This window comes from Chiloscyllium plagiosum, unplaced genomic scaffold, assembly GCF_037043375.1.
Source record: "Chiloscyllium plagiosum isolate Xiang-an unplaced genomic scaffold, Cpla_swu_hap1 HiC_scaffold_22, whole genome shotgun sequence".
NCBI lineage: Eukaryota > Metazoa > Chordata > Chondrichthyes > Orectolobiformes > Hemiscylliidae > Chiloscyllium > Chiloscyllium plagiosum.
Window position 1 is genome coordinate 4,669,619 of NW_028270160.1, and position 19,507 is coordinate 4,689,125.

At 44.0% G+C, this 19,507-nt stretch overlaps 1 protein-coding gene across 1 annotated transcript in view; it reads right to left on the reverse strand.

Moving 5' to 3' along the window:
• LOC122561354 (VPS10 domain-containing receptor SorCS1-like) overlaps window positions 1-19,507 on the reverse strand; it is a 1,223,550-nt gene that overhangs the window by 259,671 nt on the left and 944,372 nt on the right. The window contains exon 6 of the mRNA XM_043713087.2: window positions 3,726-3,790. Within this exon, the coding sequence (XP_043569022.2) occupies window positions 3,726-3,790 (65 nt within the window). The remainder of the gene's footprint in view (window positions 1-3,725; window positions 3,791-19,507) is intronic.

Sequence of the window (19,507 nt, forward strand, 5' to 3'; positions counted from 1 at the left end):
GTACTCCTTCAGAATTGACCCTCTGACAGTGTCCCCTGCCCCAGTACTGAGCTTTTGACAATACAGCACTCCCTCAGTACTGAGCTTTTGACAATACAGCACTCCCTCAGTACTGAGCTTTTGACAATACAGCACTCCCTCAGTACTGAGCCTCCGACAGTGCAGAACCCCTTCTGTACTGACCCTCTGGCAGTATAGCACTTCCTCAGTACTGTCTCACAGCACTCCCTCAGTAGTGACACTCTGACAGTGCAGTACGCCCTCAGCACTAATCTTCCGATAGTGTGGTATTCCCTCAGTACTGAACCTCTGACAGTATAGCACTCCCTCAATACTGACTATCTGACAGTGCAGCACTCCCTCAGCACTGACCCTCCGACAGTGCGACACTTCCTCAGCACTGACCCTCTGACAGTGCAGCACTCCCTCAGCACTGACCCTCTGACAGTCCAGTACTCCCTCAGTACTGACCCTCTGACAGTCCAGTACTCCCTCAGTACTGACCCTCTGACAGTATAGCACTCCCTCAATACTGACTATCTGACAGTGCAGCACTCCCTCAGCACTGACCCTCCGACAGTGCAGCACTCCCTCAGCACTGACCCTCCGACAGTCCAGTACTCCCTCAGTACTGACCCTCTGACAGCGCAGTACTGCCTCAATAATGACTCTCTGATCGTGCAGCACTCCGTCAGTACTCACTGTCTGACAGTGCAGCACTCCCTCAATACTGACCCTCTGCCAGGGCAGAACTCCTTCAGTACTGACCCTCTGACAGTATAGCACTCCCTCAGTACTGACTGTCTGACAGTATAGCACTCCCTCAGCACTGACCCTCTGACAGTGCAGCACTCCCTCAGTACTGACCCTCTGACAGTGCAGCACTCCCTCAGTACTGACTGTCTGACAGTGCAGCACTCCCTCAGCACTGACCCTCTGACAGTGCAGCACTCCCTCAGCACTGACCCTCTGACAGTGCAGCACTCCCTCAGCACTGACCCTCTGACAGTGCAGCACTCCCTCAGCACTGACCCTCTGACAGTATAGCACTCCCTCAGCACTGACCCTCTGACAGTGCAGCACTCCCTCAGCACTGACCCTCTGACAGTACAGCACTCCCTCAGTACTGACCCTGTGACAGTACAGCACTCCCTCAGCACTGACCCTCTGACAGTATAGCACTCCCTCAGCACTGACCCTCTGACAGTGCAGCACTCCCTCAGCACTGACCCTCTGACAGTGCAGCACTCCCTCAGCACTGACCCTGTGACAGTGCAGTACTCCCTCAGTACTGACCCTGTGACAGTGCAGCACTCCCTCAGCACTGACCCTCTGACAGTGCAGCACTCCCTCAGTACTGACCCTGTGACAGTACAGCACTCCCTCAGCACTGACCCTCCGACAGTGCGGCACTCCCTCAGCACTGACCCTGTGACAGTGCAGCACTCCCTCAGTACTGACCCTGTGACAGTATAGCACTCCCTCAGCACTGACCCTCTGATAGTGCAGCACTCCCTCAGCACTGACCCTCCGACAGTGCGGCACTCCCTCAGCACTGACCCTGTGACAGTGCAGCACTCCCTCAGTACTGACCCTGTGACAGTGCAGCACTCCCTCAGCACTGACCCTCTGACAGTGCAGCACTCCCTCAGCACTGACCCTGTGACAGTGCAGCACTCCCTCAGTACTGACCCTGTGACAGTACAGCACTCCCTCAGTACTGACCCTGTGACAGTGCAGCACTCCCTCAGTACTGACCCTGTGACAGTACAGCACTCCCTCAGTACTGACCCTGTGACAGTACAGCACTCCCTCAGTACTGACCCTGTGACAGTACAGCACTCCCTCAGTACTGACCCTGTGACAGTACAGCACTCCTTGATCATTTGCAGGATTGTGCACTCAACCATTTGGAGGCCATTTGTTTGCCAGAGCAGTATTTTGCTGCAACAAATGATTCTACTATCTGACTAGCGACATCTTTTTAAGAGCCTTGGATGAAATCCATCTGTGCCCGGACACTTATCAACCCACAGTTTCAACAATTAATTCAATATCACTTCTCTGGTGACCATAATTTTCCCGATATGCGGCTTCCTTTTCACTTCCTGAGTTAAAGCTGATGAACACTGATGCAAAATACCTCGTCAATTAATCTGTCATTTCTGTACATTGCATTATCAATTTTTCAGACTTCTTTCCATCAGGCCAACTCTTACTTTATTAATTTTTTTCTGTTTTAAACATTTATAGACATTTTTTCTGTCTGCTTTTATATTTCTAGCTAGCTTTCTCCTGTACCCTAATACTTTCCTCCTTCCTAATGCTTTAGTCATACTTTGATGCCTTGTCTCATCAGCTGAGCTGCAATCTGACTGAGCACAATTACATGCTTTTTTTTTCACCTTGACACTATCTTTAATGCTTCTAGTTAACTGCAGAATCATTTGGGCTTGTTAGAATGTCTCTATTCTGTATATTCTGAAATATGCCCTTAAAGGTTTAGTTCTGCATCTCTATAGATCTATCAATCATTTAGTCTAATTTATAAATTCACTTTCATGTGCTCATAGTTGCCTTTATTCAGTTTTTTAATCTCATCAATCAATCTTATCTTTTATCAATTAGAATCCCTACTGCGTGGAAACAGGCCCTTCAGCCTAACAAGTCCACACCGATCTCGGTGGAGTATCCCACCTAAACTCATTGCCCTACATTTACCCCTGACTAATGCACCTAATCTACACATCCCTGAACATTATGGGCAATTTAGCATGGCTAACCCACCTGACCTGCACATTCTTGGACTGTGGGAGGAAACCGGAGCACCCGGAGGAAACCCACGCAGACACAGGGAGAATGTGTAAATTCCACACAGTCACCTGAGGCTGGAATGGAACCTGGGTCCCTGGTGCTGTGAGTCAGCAGTGCTAACCATTGAGCCACCGTGCCCATTTCCTTGTCTAACGATCTTGTCTCCTTCAAACTCAATGTAAAATACAATCATATTATGGTCCCTGCTAACTTCGTGTTCCTTCATGGTGAGATTAATAATAAATCCTTTCTCATTGTATTATACTAGCACAGTAAGGAGAGAAGAAAAGTTAGGCTTTTTAATTGAATCCTTTCATCATTTTAACCTCTTTGGCAGTATTCCTGAACAGGCATCCAAGACTATGGAACAATTTTCTATAAGAGTTTAAAAAATGTATCCCTGACAAAGTACACGGAACCTGTCAAAATAATGTTGATCAGAAATTCTGATTTAAAAAAGACATTTGTTGAAGTTTGTTGCATTAATGCCTGACTGTTACTATCGAACGATGAAACCTCACTGAATCTGCCGTGAGTGAAAAGTCGAATTGAATGTGGTGCTCTAGAAACATTTTGGAATTTGTGTCCAGAGACAGCAACCATCTGGACTCTTGCTCCAAGGAAGAGAATTGGTGAAGCTATAGATCCCTTAGACAAATAAAAATCAAACACACAACAACAAATGATGAAAGACAGTGCTATACAATGCAACTGATCCAACCCCCGCAGGCTAACTGTTTGCAAGGTACAGTTTTTCAGCATGGCAGTTATATTGGAAACCCAGAGAGTTTAACTGTGGCCTGTTGATTACCGGAAATCTCAATGGCACATCACGAGGCTGAAGTACTCTGCTAGCTTTGCATTATAACCAGTTGCAACTTTATTCACTGTTTGATGAAAAAAAAACTCACAGCCAGCTGTGTTCCTTGCTTCAATGTGCACGAGGTCAGGGTCCTTGTCCAAACCCATTACAGACCTAGGGGAGAAGGAATGAAAACAGGTGAAATAAATAAAGTTAGGACATCTTTGTCTACTTATCTGACAGGCCCATTTGTGCTCATCTCCCATATCTCTCAACACAGACTACCATTAGCCATTGCTTGCACACAGGAAAATCAATGCCTCTGGACCTGGTGAAGGGAATAATTTATCACTATTTCTTAAAGCAATGACGATCTGACTGGGGCTTTTATCTTTATTCGGTTTTCTTCGATTTAGAAATGACATGAGGCAATATACTAAAGGGAAGTGTGGTTACATAGTTGTTGCTCACTGAGAGACATTAATCTCTGTTTAAACTGTAATTATAGCTACAGTGAGTCACATTAGGATGCAGTAATATGACTAGAAACAGTACAAATACAGAGCTTCATATGAATTCAGGGAATTAGGGAGCTATGAGTAGATAGTTCTAATCAAACTGTTCAAGGATGTTATGACACACTTCTACAGCAGGTAGGGCTTGAAGCCAGTCCTTCTGGCTCAGAGACAGGGCACTAACACTGGAGCCCCTGGGGTAAGCTGCGTGTTTACCTGTCAAAAGAAGGGTCAGCTCAAGGACTCATCACATAACAGGAAGCAACAATACAATTCATGTGACATCATCAAGAGTTGAAGTACTGGGCACCTCGATACATTCCCTGAGGATTATGTATCGTGTCTGTTAAATTATCCATCCCTCACTCTATTCTGAGAAAGACAACATCATATGCATTTTGAAAGGAAGATCAATCCTCGTAGGTCCTTCCTATGCTGTCTCTTGCTGCAGCAGGAATAATTGGAGAGCTCAGTGTGAGAGTACATACAAGGTAATAAAAATACATTCAACAGCAATTAAAAATAAACAATGTGGAGCAAAATGAATCACATCTGAATACAAAATATGCAAATTAATTTTTTGGTCTTTTATTTGTCACTGAGCTGTAGAAAGATAAATATTTGAAAGAAAAATTTAGTTAAACAAGTAAGGTTTTTGGACCATCTTAAAAGAGGGGGGAGGGAGGGCTCTTGTGGTCCAGTGGTATTGTTCCTACCTCTAATCCAGGAGACATGGGTTCAAGTCCTACCTACTCTCGGCATTTCATAAAATTTCTGAGCAGGTTGGTAACGAAGGTATCTAACAAAGGGAATATTCTGGAAGTGAACTTAAGGCACAGTCACCATGGGTGGGAGATTAAATTTAGGGACGTGCATGTAGTCTGACAATTTTGTACCATATGAGACAACTCTTCATTGAGATGGAGAGCGACGTAATTGATCCTGAATCTAAACAAATGAAACCACGATGGTATGAGGTATGAGCTAACCATGGTGAAGGACATGGATTAAAAGATAAAGGATTAAAAGATAAAAGATTAAAAGAGGGAAAATAGTGTTAGCTTGTGGGGAACATACAAAATTGATTGTAAAAGCTTCTATAGGTATGCGAAGTTAAAAAGAAGGAAAACAGCGATAGGTCTCTTACAATCAGAAACAGGGAAAGATCTAGTGAGGAACAAAGAGATGGCAGATGAGGACATGTCAAAGGACATGGAAGAGGTTGTCCAGGTCCTAAAATTGGTGAACTCCATATTGAGCTGAAAATGTGTTGCTGGAAAAGCGCAGCAGGTCAGGCAACATCCAAGGAGCAGGAGAATCGACATTTCGGGCATGAGCCCTTCTTCAGGAATGAGGAAAGTGTGCTAAGCAGGCTAAGATAAAAGGGAGGGAAGAGGGACTTGGGGGAGGGGCATTGGAACTGTGATAGGTGGAAGGAGGTTAAGGTGAGGGTGATAAGGTGAGGATGATAGGCCGGAGTGGGGGTGGGGGTGGAGAGATCAGGAAGAAGATTGCAGGTTAGGAAGACGGTGCTGAGTTCTAGGGTTGGGACTGGGACAAGGTGGGGGGAGGGGAAATGAGGAAACTGGAGAAATCTGAGTTCATCCCTTGTGGTTGGAGGGTTCCTAGGTGGAAGATGAGGCGCTCTTCCTCCAGCCGTCATGTTGCTATGGTCTGGCGATGGAGGAGTCCATGGACCTGCCCAGAAGCTCTTCAGCCACTTTCTCAAACAGAGCCACCACAGCCACATCTCCTTCCTCAGCACCTGCCTACGGAACCAACTGACCGCACGGACTCCGGACTACGTTTAGACCAACAAAATTTAGAAGACATTTGCTATAAACCGACCGACTCCCACAGCTACCTAGACTACACCTCCTCTCACCCTGCCTCCTGCAAAAACGCCATCGCATATTCCCAATTCCTTCGTCTCTGCCGCATCTGCTCCCAGGAGGACTAGTTCCAATACCGAACAACCCAGATGGCCTCCTTCTTCAAAGACCACAATTTCCCCCCAGACGTGGTCAACAATGGTCTCTACCGCATCTCCTCCACTTCCCGCTCCACCGCCCTTGAGCCCTGCCCCTCCAATCGCCACCAGGACAGAACCCCACTGGTCCTCACCTACCACCCCACCAACCTCCATATACATTGTATCATCCATTGTCATTTCCGCCACCTCCAAACGGACCCCACCACCTGGGATATATTTCCCTCCCCTCCCCTATCAGCGTTCCGAAAAGACCACTCCCTCCGTGACTCTCTCGTCAGGTACACACCCCCCACCAACCCAACCTCCACTCCCGGCACCTTCCCCTGCAACCGCAAGAAATGCAAGACTTGCGCCCACACCTCCCCCCTTACTTCCCTCCAAGGCCCCAAGGGATCCTTCCATATCTGCCACAAATTCACCTGCACCTCCACACCCATCATCTATTGCATCCGCTGCACCCGATGTGGCCTCCTCTATATTGGGGAGACAGGCCGCCTACTTGCGGAACGTTTCAGAGAACACCTCTGGGACACCCGGACCAACCAACCCAACCACCCCGTGGCTCAACACTTCAACTCCCCCTCCCATTCCACCAAGGACATGCAGGTCCTTGGACTCCTCCATCGCCAGACCATAGCAACACGACGGTTGGAGGAAGAGCGCCTCATCTTCTGCCTAGGAACCCTCCAACCACAAGGGATGAACTCAGATTTCTCCAGTTTCCTCATTTCCCCTCCCCCCACCTTGTCTCAGTCCCAACCCTCGAACTCAGCACCACCTTCCTAACCTGCAATCTTCATCCTGACCTCTCCGCCCCCACTCCCACTCCGGCCTATCACCCTCACCTTAACCTCCTTCCACCTATCGTGTTTCCAACGCCCCTCCCCCAAGTCCCTCCTCCCTACCTTTTATCTTAGCCTGCTTGGCACACCCTCCTCATTCCTGAAGAAGGGCTCATGCCCGAAACATCGATTCTTCTGCTCCTTGGATGCTGCCTGACCTACTGCGCTTTTCCAGCAACACATTTTCAGCTCTGATCTCCAGCATCTGCAGTCCTCACTTTCTCCTCGAACTCCATATTGAGTCCAGAAGGATGTCGGGTCTTCAAGCGGAGAATGAGGTTCTGTTCTTCCAGTTTGCACTGAGCTTTGCTGGAGCCCTGCAGTAAATCTGAGACTGAAATGTTGACCAGGGAACAGGGTGGGGTGGTAAAAGTGATCGTTCTGCAAAGTGATCATCCAATCGGCAACATAGAGGAAACCACATTGGGAGGAGTGAATACAATGGACTCTTCTTTATTTTAGTTTCAGATTTCCAGCATCCCTGCAGTTCTTTGCTTTAGTTCAGTGAGTAACTCTGCAAACCAGTTCTCCAGACACTGTATGTGTCATGTCTCTGTGATAGAGCACTGCATGGCTATACATTTCTGACGTGGTACACTTTCTGACTGGAATGTCTAAATCTCTAACCAGTTGGTGATTCACAACATGCAGAAAGTTTTCATACTGACTTCCAAATAGAGTCCTGGATTCTCAAATGTTGCAGAAATCCAGTGAACCCTTTGAAAAAAATCACATTTTTAAAAAAAATATGCATCCTTGGGCAAGGAACGTCCAGTCATAGACTTTTTTTTAGAAAATGCTTCGGAATGGAAATTACACAAAGTAAAAGTTTCAGAGAAGTAGAGATGATATCTTAAGTTACACCTCCAACTGCAGATCTAAAACAGCTGTAGTTCACCCCTGATGGTAACCGTCCTGCCCAGTGCTGAATCAGAGGAAAAGGGTATTCCTGCTTCAGTTCCTGTGAGAGTGATAGAGACCTACAGAACAGACAACTGGCCACCTACGGCAGCCCGATCTGTTAAAATGATTCTGATGTTAGCCATGGTGACAGGAGCAACACTGAGCCAGGGAACTTGGAAAACAGCCAGAGTCCCAGAGCTCCTGGCACAGCCACCCGATGAAGGGGCAGCGCTCCGAAAGCTAGTCTTCCAGATAAATCTGTTGGACTATAACCTGGTGTTGGGTGATTTTTAACTATGAATGTTTGAGAAGATTGGTCAAGACCAGCACTGAATTCAGTTTTGCTATCGACCCCATATTTGACTACCGACTGAATATTCCACCAGTAAAAAAAACAAATGCAACACTGAAATATTCATTATCCATATCCATATCATTACCAATATCCAAACGTTAGCTTCAGGGTAACCTGATCGGCCTAACTGTTAAATAGTCATGTAGGAGGCACAATTTATCCTAATAACATCCACAATAGATTTATTCAATATTACAACAGATATTTGGTGGAGACAGCTCGAACGATCTCCCTTTGCACATCCATATTTTCTTTTACTATTTCATCATTGCAACTTAATATTAAAGGAGAGTTTAATTAAGGGATTGGCCCATATTTTAAAATGTCAGTTGGGTTTTGCATAGTGGTTCACATACACTCGAGGTGAATAATCACTATGCTTTTAAATTTCTTTCATTGAAAAGCTTTGAGAATGAAAAGTAAAACTTACCCACAGGCGCTTAGATTTGCAAACCATCAGCACTTCACTGCATATCTCATATCATAAATCTTACATATGCAACACAAACCCCAGGAGGCATTTCCACTGTTCCTAGTTATGGCTTTGACAGTTCTCACAGAATTACTTGACGGCAGCTTTTAGCAGTACTGGAAAAGTGTAATAAAATGACTTCGTCTGACAGCTTAAAGAAATCAAGAAAGGAGAACCCAAGCGATTCCTTCAGTATTTCATCTCTGCAGAGAAATAACACACTCCAAAACAACCACCTCTGGTGTGATATGCTTAATAAGAGTCGCAAAGAAAATATCTGACAAATCTGTTCTTTGAAAATACATTTGGCCATTTCAATTGATTTTCACAGAGTTTTAGAGACACCAAAGGTAGTCTGCCAGTTTATACTCGAGCACCCTATTCACTTGGCAATGCGTCATCCCACAGCTAGAACTCTGCACCCACCCCACCTGGCCCCATACCTACCTGGCACCCAACCTTTCCTAGCCAATGGCTACCCTTCCTTCCCAGTACTCCAACATCACATTTACCACAGTGCTGACCGTGGCTATCAGAATGGCTGTGAGGACCTTTACATTTCAGAATACAGCAGCTGACTGTTGTGACAGGGTAACGTACAACAAAGAACTGTGGAGATCTGGAATAAAAACACGAATCGCTGGAGAAACTCAGTGGTCTGGCGGCATCCGTGGGAAGAACGCAGAGTTAACGGTTCTGAAGAAGAGCCACCAAACATTAACACTGCTTTCTCCCCGCAGTAGCTGTCAGAACTCCTCAGTTTCTCCAGCGATTCATGTTTTTGTTATGAAGAGTCCAATGGAACAAAGGAGTAGTCAGAACAGAGGCAAAAACAGAGGTTGCTGGAAAAGCTCAGCAGGTCTGGCAGCATGTGTGAAGAGAAAGCAGAGTTAATGTTTCAGGTCCAGTGACTCTCCTTCAGAACACTCTCAGACCACAAGTATGACTTTGCATTCCTGCATGAGACTGGGACACTGAGAAGTCTGGCTGATTATTTTTGAGATGCAAATTTTATTTTCACACACCTGCTTTTATTTGAAATAGTACAATTGGAAAATTACCACCCATTTGAGGCAGCAAATGGGGACTCATTAACATTTCAGCAGAAACACAGCACCCTGAACACAATGGAACACGCCGTCAATACTGCACTAGAGTAAAAACCTGTTACAGGAAGGATATTATTAAACTGGAGAGGGTTTCCAAAGATTTACCAGGATGTTGCTGGGAATGAATGGTTTGAGTTATAAGGAGAGGCTGGATAGGCTGGGACTTTTTCACTGGAATATAGGAGGTAGAGTTTTATAAAATCATGAGGGAATAGATAAGGTGAATGACTGTTATCATTTCCCTAGGCTGGGAGATTTCAAGATTGGGGGGTGTATTTTAAAGATGGGAGGAGAAAGTTTTAAAAAAGACATGAGGAGCAATTTGTTTACACAGAGAGTGGAATAAACTCCCTGAGGAAGTGGTGGATGTGTGTACATTTACAACATTTAAAAATCATGTGGATAAGTACGTGAATAAGAATTGTTTGGAAGAATATGGGCCAAGTTCAGGCAGGAGGGACTAGTTTCGGTTGGGATTATGATCAGCATGGACTTGTTGGACCGAAGGGTCTGTTTACGTGCTGGATGGCTCTCTGACTGGGACTTTACAATGAGTATCGTGCAGATTTGGGAGACAGTTAGCTCAGTTGGTTGGTCAGTTGGTTTGCGATGCAGAGTTATGCCAACAGGATGGGTTCAAGTCCCATAACCATGAAGGATTCTCCTTCTTACCTCTCCCATCGTCTGAGGTGTGCTAACCCTCAGGTAAACTGCCACCAGTCATCCCCTGCTGTCTCTAATAAGAAACTAGTCCTGTGGTTCCCTGGGATTATAGTGAATGTGGTGCAGATTTAGCACAATGATGCCTGGTAGGAAAGTAGACAGGAAAACATTTTTTGCTACTCTTGGAAATTAAGGGGCATGACTAGAACTGCTTATAATTCTAATGGGTTGGGACAGAGTGAATAGAGCCGATTGTCTCAGTGGTTATCTTAGATTGGTACTCAACTAAAATGTATAGACAGCCAGTACAGATATGATGGGTAGATTGATCTCTGTCTGCACCGTAACAATCCTACGATTTAGAACAATTCTGGCCTGGGGCACAAACGTAAGATTAAAAGTAAGAGATTTAGGATAGTGAAGAAAAGCAACATTGTTTACTGAGATGGCTGAGCGACTGTGATATGTCAACATTTAAAAAAAAGATTAGGTAGATAGGACAAAAACAAATTAAAACACTACAGACACTGCATTTCAGAAACAAAAAGAGGATGGACATTCTCAGTAGGGTTGGCAGCATCAATGGAGAAAGAAACAGAATTAAAGCTTCAGGTTGATGACCTTTCCCCAGTGTCTCTGCTGGAGGGCTTTAGCTGCAGAGCAGTCTGGCCAAAGCACGTCCCCCAGGGCTGCAACTCCAATCTAAACTTGCAGAGCTTTTCTTTTCTGATTCTCATCTAATCTTTTACTCCATTTACAGGGAGAAGTGAGTAGGTAGCCCAAATCTCTTATATTTAATACACTGAAGGAAACCCTCAGAAATACTATCAGGCTTCAAAGTTTAGAGAGCAAACTTCAGAACATTCATTCATCTCCACTACTTAACCCTGGCCTGCATCATTTCATATAACAATGCATTGATCCATCCAAATCCTAAACAGATGCTTATTCAGCTCTTATCCAGCAATGATTTTGCTCATTTTTCCTGCCTGTACCACATTTGTCACACATCTGGTCTAAATTCTAATATTGCATGGCCTGATTATAGTGGACATGGAGAAGATGTTTCCACCAACAGGAAAGACTAGGACCCAGGAGTACAGCCTTTGAACTGAGATAAGGAGGAATACCTTCAGCCAGAGGGTGGTGACTCTGTGGAACTCATTGCCACACAGGGCGGTGGAGGCCAAGTCATTGAGTGTATTTAAGACAGAGATAGACAGGTTCTTGATTGGTAAGAGGATCAAGCATTACAGGGAGGAGGCAGGAGAATGGGGTTGAGAAACATATCAGCTACCATCAAATGGTGGACCACACTCGATGGTGGTATCATAGATTCTTGACAGTACAGAATGATGCCATTCACACTTTCTCCATTCACACTTTCCCCATTCACACTTTCCCCATTCACACTTTCCCCATTCACACTTTCTCCATTCAGCTCATCAAGTCTGCTTCGACCTTCTGAAGAGCATCCCACCCATGCTCGCACCTCCGTACAACCCCAACATTCCCATGGCTGTCCTGCACATCCTTGGGCTTTATGGATAATTTAGCATGGCCAGTCCATCTAACCTGCACATCCTTGGGCTTTATGGATAATTTAGCATGGCCAGTCCACCAAACCTGTACATCCCTGGGCTTTATGGATAATTTAGCATGGCCAGTCCACCTAACCTGTACATCCCTGGGCTTTATGGATAATTTAGCATGGCCAGTCCACCTAACCTGCACATCCTTGGATTGTGGGAGAAAAATCAGAGTACTGGAGGAAGCTCACGCATACATGGGGAGAATGTGCAAACTCCGCATAGATGTTGCCCGAGGCTGGAATCGAACTCATGACCCTGAGAGGCAGCAGTGCTAACCACTGAGCCAATGTGCTGCTCTCAAATGGCCTCTCTCTGCTCCTACACTTTATGGTTTTATGAATGTTGCTAATTGTGAAACTATGATCAATGGGTTTATGTTAATAAGCCAATTCTAATGGTCTGGGAAAGTGGGTAAGAGGGCAGTGATGAGTTTTGATAATCACCAAGTACACATTGACAATCAGTAGGTGTGAATATGGAAGGATTTGATTAGATATTATTATGGTGTACAGAATTGAACATGATTGGATAATATAGTCATTTAAGCTCATTTAGAATGCAGAATAGAATGATTCCTATTGGGTAGAGATAAAATTTTGTAAACGTGTAACAAAAGCAGAAAGTGCTGGAGGAACTCAGCAGGTCAGGCTGAGAGAGAAACAGAGTTAACATTTCAAGTCCAGTGATTCTTTTTCAGAATTCAAGATGTATTTGTTCTGAAGCCGGATCACTGGACTCTATAAATTAACTCTGTATTTCCCTCCACTGATACTGCCAGACCTGCCGAGTTCTCCAGCAATTTTTGTTTATTGTTTCAGATCTCCAGCATCCACAAGTCTTTTGTTTTATTTTAGCTTGTAAATCTGTAAGCTTTTTATTGGAAACCTGTTATCTGTAAAAATAATGTAAAGCCTTTGCTTTGTCGAAACTCAAAGATTTGTGCACTATCTTTGATGGGTACACGTCCCCATGGATACCTGACTAAATGCTGACACAAAGAAATAACAGTGTCATTTGATCATTCAGGGATCAGAGGGTTACAAAAATTTCCTTTCAGTCTGCTTCAATCAAAATCATATATTCCCCTTAATGGTTTAATCAGTTCTATTCTCAGTCTTAATTTCACCATTAAAAGTCAGAGAAAGCAAGGACAAAATTCTACAGCAATTAAAAGACTTTTAAAATCACCTAATCAAATTTGAATATCTGTCGAATGAAGGGACACAGCAGAAAGATATTTGCATTGTTGAAGTGTTTTTCACAATGTTCCAAAGCACATTACTGCCAATAAAGCATATTTGAAATGTAGCCACTTTTGTGATATCAGATAATTTATGTGTAGCAGGACCCCACAACACCCATGTGACAATGGGGGTCAGAAAATCTGACTTGAGCTTGACTGTGGGGTAAATATTGGTCAGGACACTGGCAGGAACTCCATCACTCCTTTTCAAAATTGAGCCTGAAAATCTTTTGCGCTTCAATCAGAGAGAAGACAGTGCTTCTGACTGACATCTGATTCAAAAGACTTTCTCAGTAATAATACCCCATTTCTGCGCTGGACAGATGATTAGGACAGTTGTCAGAGGTAGGTTCTTTATTATCCATAAAGCCCAGGGATGTCAGTAGTAAGGGCGCGGAATGCTCTGCCTGCAACAGTCATGGATTGTCAACTTTAAGGGTATTTAAACGGTCATTGGCTAAACATATGGATGATAATGGAATAGTGTAGGTTAGATGGGCTTTAGATTGGTTTCACAGGTTGGCGCAACATCGAAGGCCGAAGGGCCTGTACTGTGCTGTAAATTTCGATGTTCTATGTTGGAGTGTCAGCTGAGTCAAACTAAGATCAGTTAACATTGTCCTTTTTCTAATCAATTTGCTCAGAGGTGCTAATTTAAACACTAGGCATACAAGGTTATGAACCAAGTGGTGGAAAATTGGATTATAATAGTTAAGTGGTTGGTTATGACTGGTGTAAAATGATGGGCAGAAGGGCCCTTTTCTATGCTATACACCTTTATGACTTGAAGTGGGACTTGGAACTGGACCTCCTAGCACAGAGGGGGAGCCATTACCACTGCCCCACAAGAATCCTTATTGTCCCTTTTCTATGATTATAGTGCAGTGGGTATCCTGAAAGGGTTAGCTGGCATTAGACGATAAGGCACGCTCATAATGATAGATATTTTCTAATCTATCTGTTCAGAGAGGTTATGAAACACCTCTGGAGCAGATCGGATCTGACTCCCGTCCTCCTGGTTCAGAGATAAGGATACCACCACTGTGCCAGACAAGCCTGTTACAAATTAATCACATTTCCAACTAACGTATTTGGAGTCATTGTGACACACTTCTGGAGCAGCTGGGGGTTGAACCTGGGCTTGCTGGTTCAGAGGTCGGGACACCACCATTATCGCACAAGAATCCTTATTGTCACAGTGGCTGTGAAATCAGGAACAGCTCCTGATTATTAAATGATGTCTGAGTCAGATTAGTACCCTAATGAATAAACTTTGCAGCTTCCCAATGTTTAATTTTTCATACTTCTACATTTGCTTTGTAAACATTTTCTATGTTCATTTGCCTCTTATCTTTCATACTAAATGTCATCTCTGTTTGAGATTCCCTTTCTCATTCTCATCCTTCTTCCTGATTGATGGTTCTGAAGAAAAGTCATTAACACCTCAACTTTCTTGGGCTCCTTTAAGTAAACTGAAAACGAGTTTTTAATTAAACATGTTTCAAAATTATAAAGGGTCATTGCTCAATGGAATATGAACAAAAGGTCATTAGTTGATGTTTTTTTTTTCTCTTTGCTGCTGTTATTTAATTAGCTTACATCTCTGAGGAAGATGAAATCTCAAGCCATACCCCTGATAAGTAAATGAATGTCATTCCATTTCATGGAAATAGCAAATCCTGGGTTGTGTGGAGCATGAGAACGACATTTGCAACAAAATCAGAAATTGTTGGAGAAACTCTACAGGTCTTGCAGCATCTGTGCAGAGAAAGCTGAGCTAACATTTCAGAATATTTGTGATATACATAAATGATCTGGAGGAAGGTATAGGTGGTCTAATTAGCATGTTTGCAGATGACACTAAGATTGGTGGAATAGCAGATAGTGAAGGGGATTGTCAGAGAATACAGCAGAATATAGATAGATTGGAGAGTTGGGCAGAGATATGGCAGATGAAGTTCAATCCGGACAAATGCAAGGTGATGCATTTTGGAAGATCCAATTCAAGAGCGAACTCTACAGTAAATTGAAAAGCCCTGTGGAAAATTGATGTACGGAGAGATCTGGGTGTTCAGCTCCATTGTACCCTGAAAGTGGCAACGCAGGTTGATAGAGTGGTCAAGAGGACATATGACATCCTTTCCTTCATTGGACGGGGTATTGAGTTAAGAGTTGGCAGATCATGTTACAGTTATATAGGACTTTGGTTTGGCCACACTTGGAATACTGTGTACAGTTCTGATCGCCACATTACCAGAAGGATGTGGATGCTCTGGGAAGGGTGCATTGGAGGTTCACCCGGATTTTGCCTGGTATGGAGGGTGCTAGCTATAAGAGAGGTTGAGTAGATTAGGATTATTTTCATTAGAAAGACTGAGTTTGAAGGGGGACCTGATTGAGGTCGACAAAATCATGACTGGTATAGACAGGGTGGATAGCAAGAAGCTTTCTCCAAGAGTGGGGCACTCAATTACTAGGGGTCATGAGTTAAAGGTGAGAGGGGAAAAGTTTAAGGGAGATATACATGGAACATTCTTTATGCAGAGGGTGGTAGTACGTGGAATGTGTTGCAGCAGAGGTTGTAGAGGCGGGCACAATAGTGTCATTTAAGATGTATCGAGACAGATACATGAATGGGCAGGGAGCAAAGGGATACACACCCTTAGAAAATAGGCGGCAGGTTTAGATAGAGGATCTGGATCGACGCAGGCTTGGAGGGCCGAAGGGCCTGTTCCTGTGCTGTAAGGTTCTTTGTTCTTTGTTCAGAACCAGTGACTCTTCTTCAGAACAAGCTTTGTTACTGGACCCAAAATGCTACCTTTGAATTCACTACCACAGAATGCTGTGGAAGCCAGGTCATTGAGTATATTTAAGAATGAGAATAATAAATTCTTGAGTATCAAGGGGATCAAGGGTTACAGGGAGTAAGCAGGAGAATGGGGTTGAGAAACTTATTGGCCATAATTGAATGGCAGAGCAACTCGATGGGCTGAATGGCCCAAGGACATTGCTGTGGGTATGTTCACCGAGCTATGAAGTTGATTTGCAGACGTTTCGTCCCCTGCCTAGGTGACACCTTTGGTGCTTTGGAGCCTCCTGTGAATGGCCTACTTCCTGCCCCAATGTCTTATGGTCTTCTCTCCACAGATGCTGCAAGACCTGCTGAGTTTCCCCACAACGGCTGTTTCTGTTTCAGATTTCCAAATCCGTAGCTCTTTGCCTTATTAAAAACATTTGCAGACTCTTTAAAAGAGGAGGAAAGTGGCATAGTGGTAGTGTCACATGACTAATAATCCACTACCCAGGTCAATGTTCCAGAGACAGGCTTGAATTCCATTCGATGAAATTTGAGCTCAGTAAGATCTGAAATTAAAAGCTAGTCCAATGGCAACAATGCAAAACCTGTCTGGTTCATTAATGTGCTTTAGGAAACGAAATCTGCTGTCCTTCCCCAGACTGGCCTCCATGTGACTCCAGACCCACAGCAACATGGTTGACTCTTAACTCTCCTCTGCAATGGCCCAGCAATCCACTTGGTTCAAGGGCAATTAGAAATGGGCAACAAATATTGGTTTTGATAGTGATACGCACATCCCATGCAAGAATTTAGATCAGAGAAAGTTGCATGGAACTTCTTACACAAGAAATCGGATCGAGACATTATGATTGATGACATAAAGTTGTCAGTATTTTGGAGAAAATGCTGAAAAGCTGCAGCAAGATCCTGGAATTCCCTCCCTCAGGGCATTGTGGGTCTACCTACAGCACATGGACTGCAGAGGTTCAAGAAGGCAGCTCCATCCCCACCTTCTCAACGGGTAACTAGGGACGGACAATAAGTGCTGGGCCCAGCCAATGCCGCTCATACCCCACAAGTGAATTTTAAAAAAAGTATTATGAGGATGTTGCCAGGGTTGGAGGATTTGAGCTATAGGGAGAGGTTGAATAGGCTGGGGCTGTTTTCCCTGGAGCGTCAGAGGCTGAGTATGGGGGTTTATAAAATCATGAGGGGCATGGATAGGGTAAATAGACAAAGTCTTTTCCCTGGTGTGGGGGAGTCCAGAACTAGAGGGCATAGGTTTAGGGTGAGAGGGGAAAGATATGAAAGGGACCTACGGGGCAACTTTTTCACATAGAAGGTGGTATGTGTATGGAATAAGCTGCCAGAAGAAGTGGTGGAGGCTGGTACAATTGCAACATTTAAGAGGCATTTGGATGGGTATATGAATAGGAAGGGTTTGGAGGGATATGGGCTGGGTGTTGGCAGGTGGGATATCTGGGTTGGGATATCTGGTCGGCATGGATGGGTTGGACCGAAGGGTCTGTTTCTGTGCTGTACATCTCTTTGACTCTATGACTCTAATTAAAACAGCAAATTGCTGATGTACATGTGTTATATTGGGTTGCCTATAATGGAGTTGAAAAATGTGGTGCTGGAAAAACACAGCAGGCCAGGCAGCATCCGAGGAGCAGGAGAATCGACGTTTCGGGCATAAGCCCTTCCTTATTCCTGAAGAAGGGCTTATGCCCGAAACGTCGATTCTCCTGCTTCTTGGATGCTGCCTGGCCTGCTGTGTTTTTCCAGCAACACATTTTCAGCTCTGATCTCCAGCATCTGCAGTCCTCACTTTCTCCTTGCCACTAATGGAGCTAAGTTTGTTCTCTGTGTAAATATAAATAAGTCAAGCATGAACATAACAGAGCGAATAACAAATTTTGTCAATGAGAGTAAAGGAAAGATGTAGCAAATGATTAAAAAGTAATGCAATACAACGCATTAGGAGGCTTGGAGAGAGGGTGTGTTAAGACACATAAATATATACAGTATAGCAATGTATTTTGGGAACAAGAATTAAAACATTTTAAACCTAAAATTAAACCCAGCCATCACAAATAAACTGGGATAATTATTTGGAGGGAAATGGGGTAGTGGAGAAAGCAGGAAAAATAGGTAAACAGATCCTAGGTAGAACTTTGATTGAGTCAAGGCAATGAAAGTAGAAAGGCTGTCCAACAATATTAAATTTTAAGTTTTTTAAATAATAGTAGCTTGGAGAGCGTTCTGTGTGAGGAAAATCATTAGACTTATCTCATTTATATTCCAATGCTATTGAAGTGAAAGCCTGCTCTGTTAGTGGAACAAAAATGGGATCAAGAACATTAAAGGCAGTCCGATATGAGGTATTGACTGTATAAATTTACCACTAGGTTACCAACTGTCAGTGCTCGAAATTACTACTGACTATAAGTTGTGTGCTATCCATTGTGATTGTTCAAACTTACTCTATAACAAGCTAAAAAAAAGGATTTGAGCTACTCAGTCTTGGTTGGTAAATGGGGCTGTACATCATGTTTGTATAGAGCCACATTTCCACCAGCAAGACAGAAATACATACTCCATGGTATGACATTGGCCTGCCGATGTCACTCTCAGCTGACACCAAGCTCAACACTTCAGTTTTAAAACTTCATCCTTGTTTTAAAATTCCTCCATAGCCCTCCTTCTCTCAATCTCTGTCACCTCCTTCAACTCTTCATCTGCTCTTGCCATTCTATCCAAGCTTTAAACAAATAAAAGAAAATTGCAGTGGATGTTGGAAATCTGAAATAAAAACTCAAATTGCTGGAGAAACTCTGAGGGTCTGGCAGCATCAGTTGAGAGAGAAACAAAGTTAATGTTCCAAATCCATGTGGCTCTTCTTCAGGACTGTGGAGTTTCTCTGACTATTTGATGCCAGACCTGCTGAGTTTCTCCAGCATTTCCTACTTTTATTCCTTTCTTTCCACATTCCACTGAACTGGCAGCAACGTCTGAAACTGCCTTGGTCTTATGCTCTGGAATTAAGGATATAAGATCTAGGAGCAGGAAGAGGCCATTCAGCCCCTTGAGCCTGCTCCACCATTTAATATGATCATGGCTGATGTCATCTCAGCTTCAACTCCACTTTCCTGCCCACTCCCCATTACCCTTCACCCCATTACACATTGAAAACCTGTCCATCTCCTCCTTCAGTTTACTCAAAGGCTTGAAACTCTTAGAAATGAAAGAGGCTTTCAGAACTAACAGGCAAGTTTAATTTAAGCATTTATAAAAATAGCATTTTCATAACTGAATGACAGCGGTGAAACTACACCCACCAACCTGCATTTTCAAAGCTATGTACAGCTTTTGAACAGCCAACTTCATCTGTGAAAAAACACAGC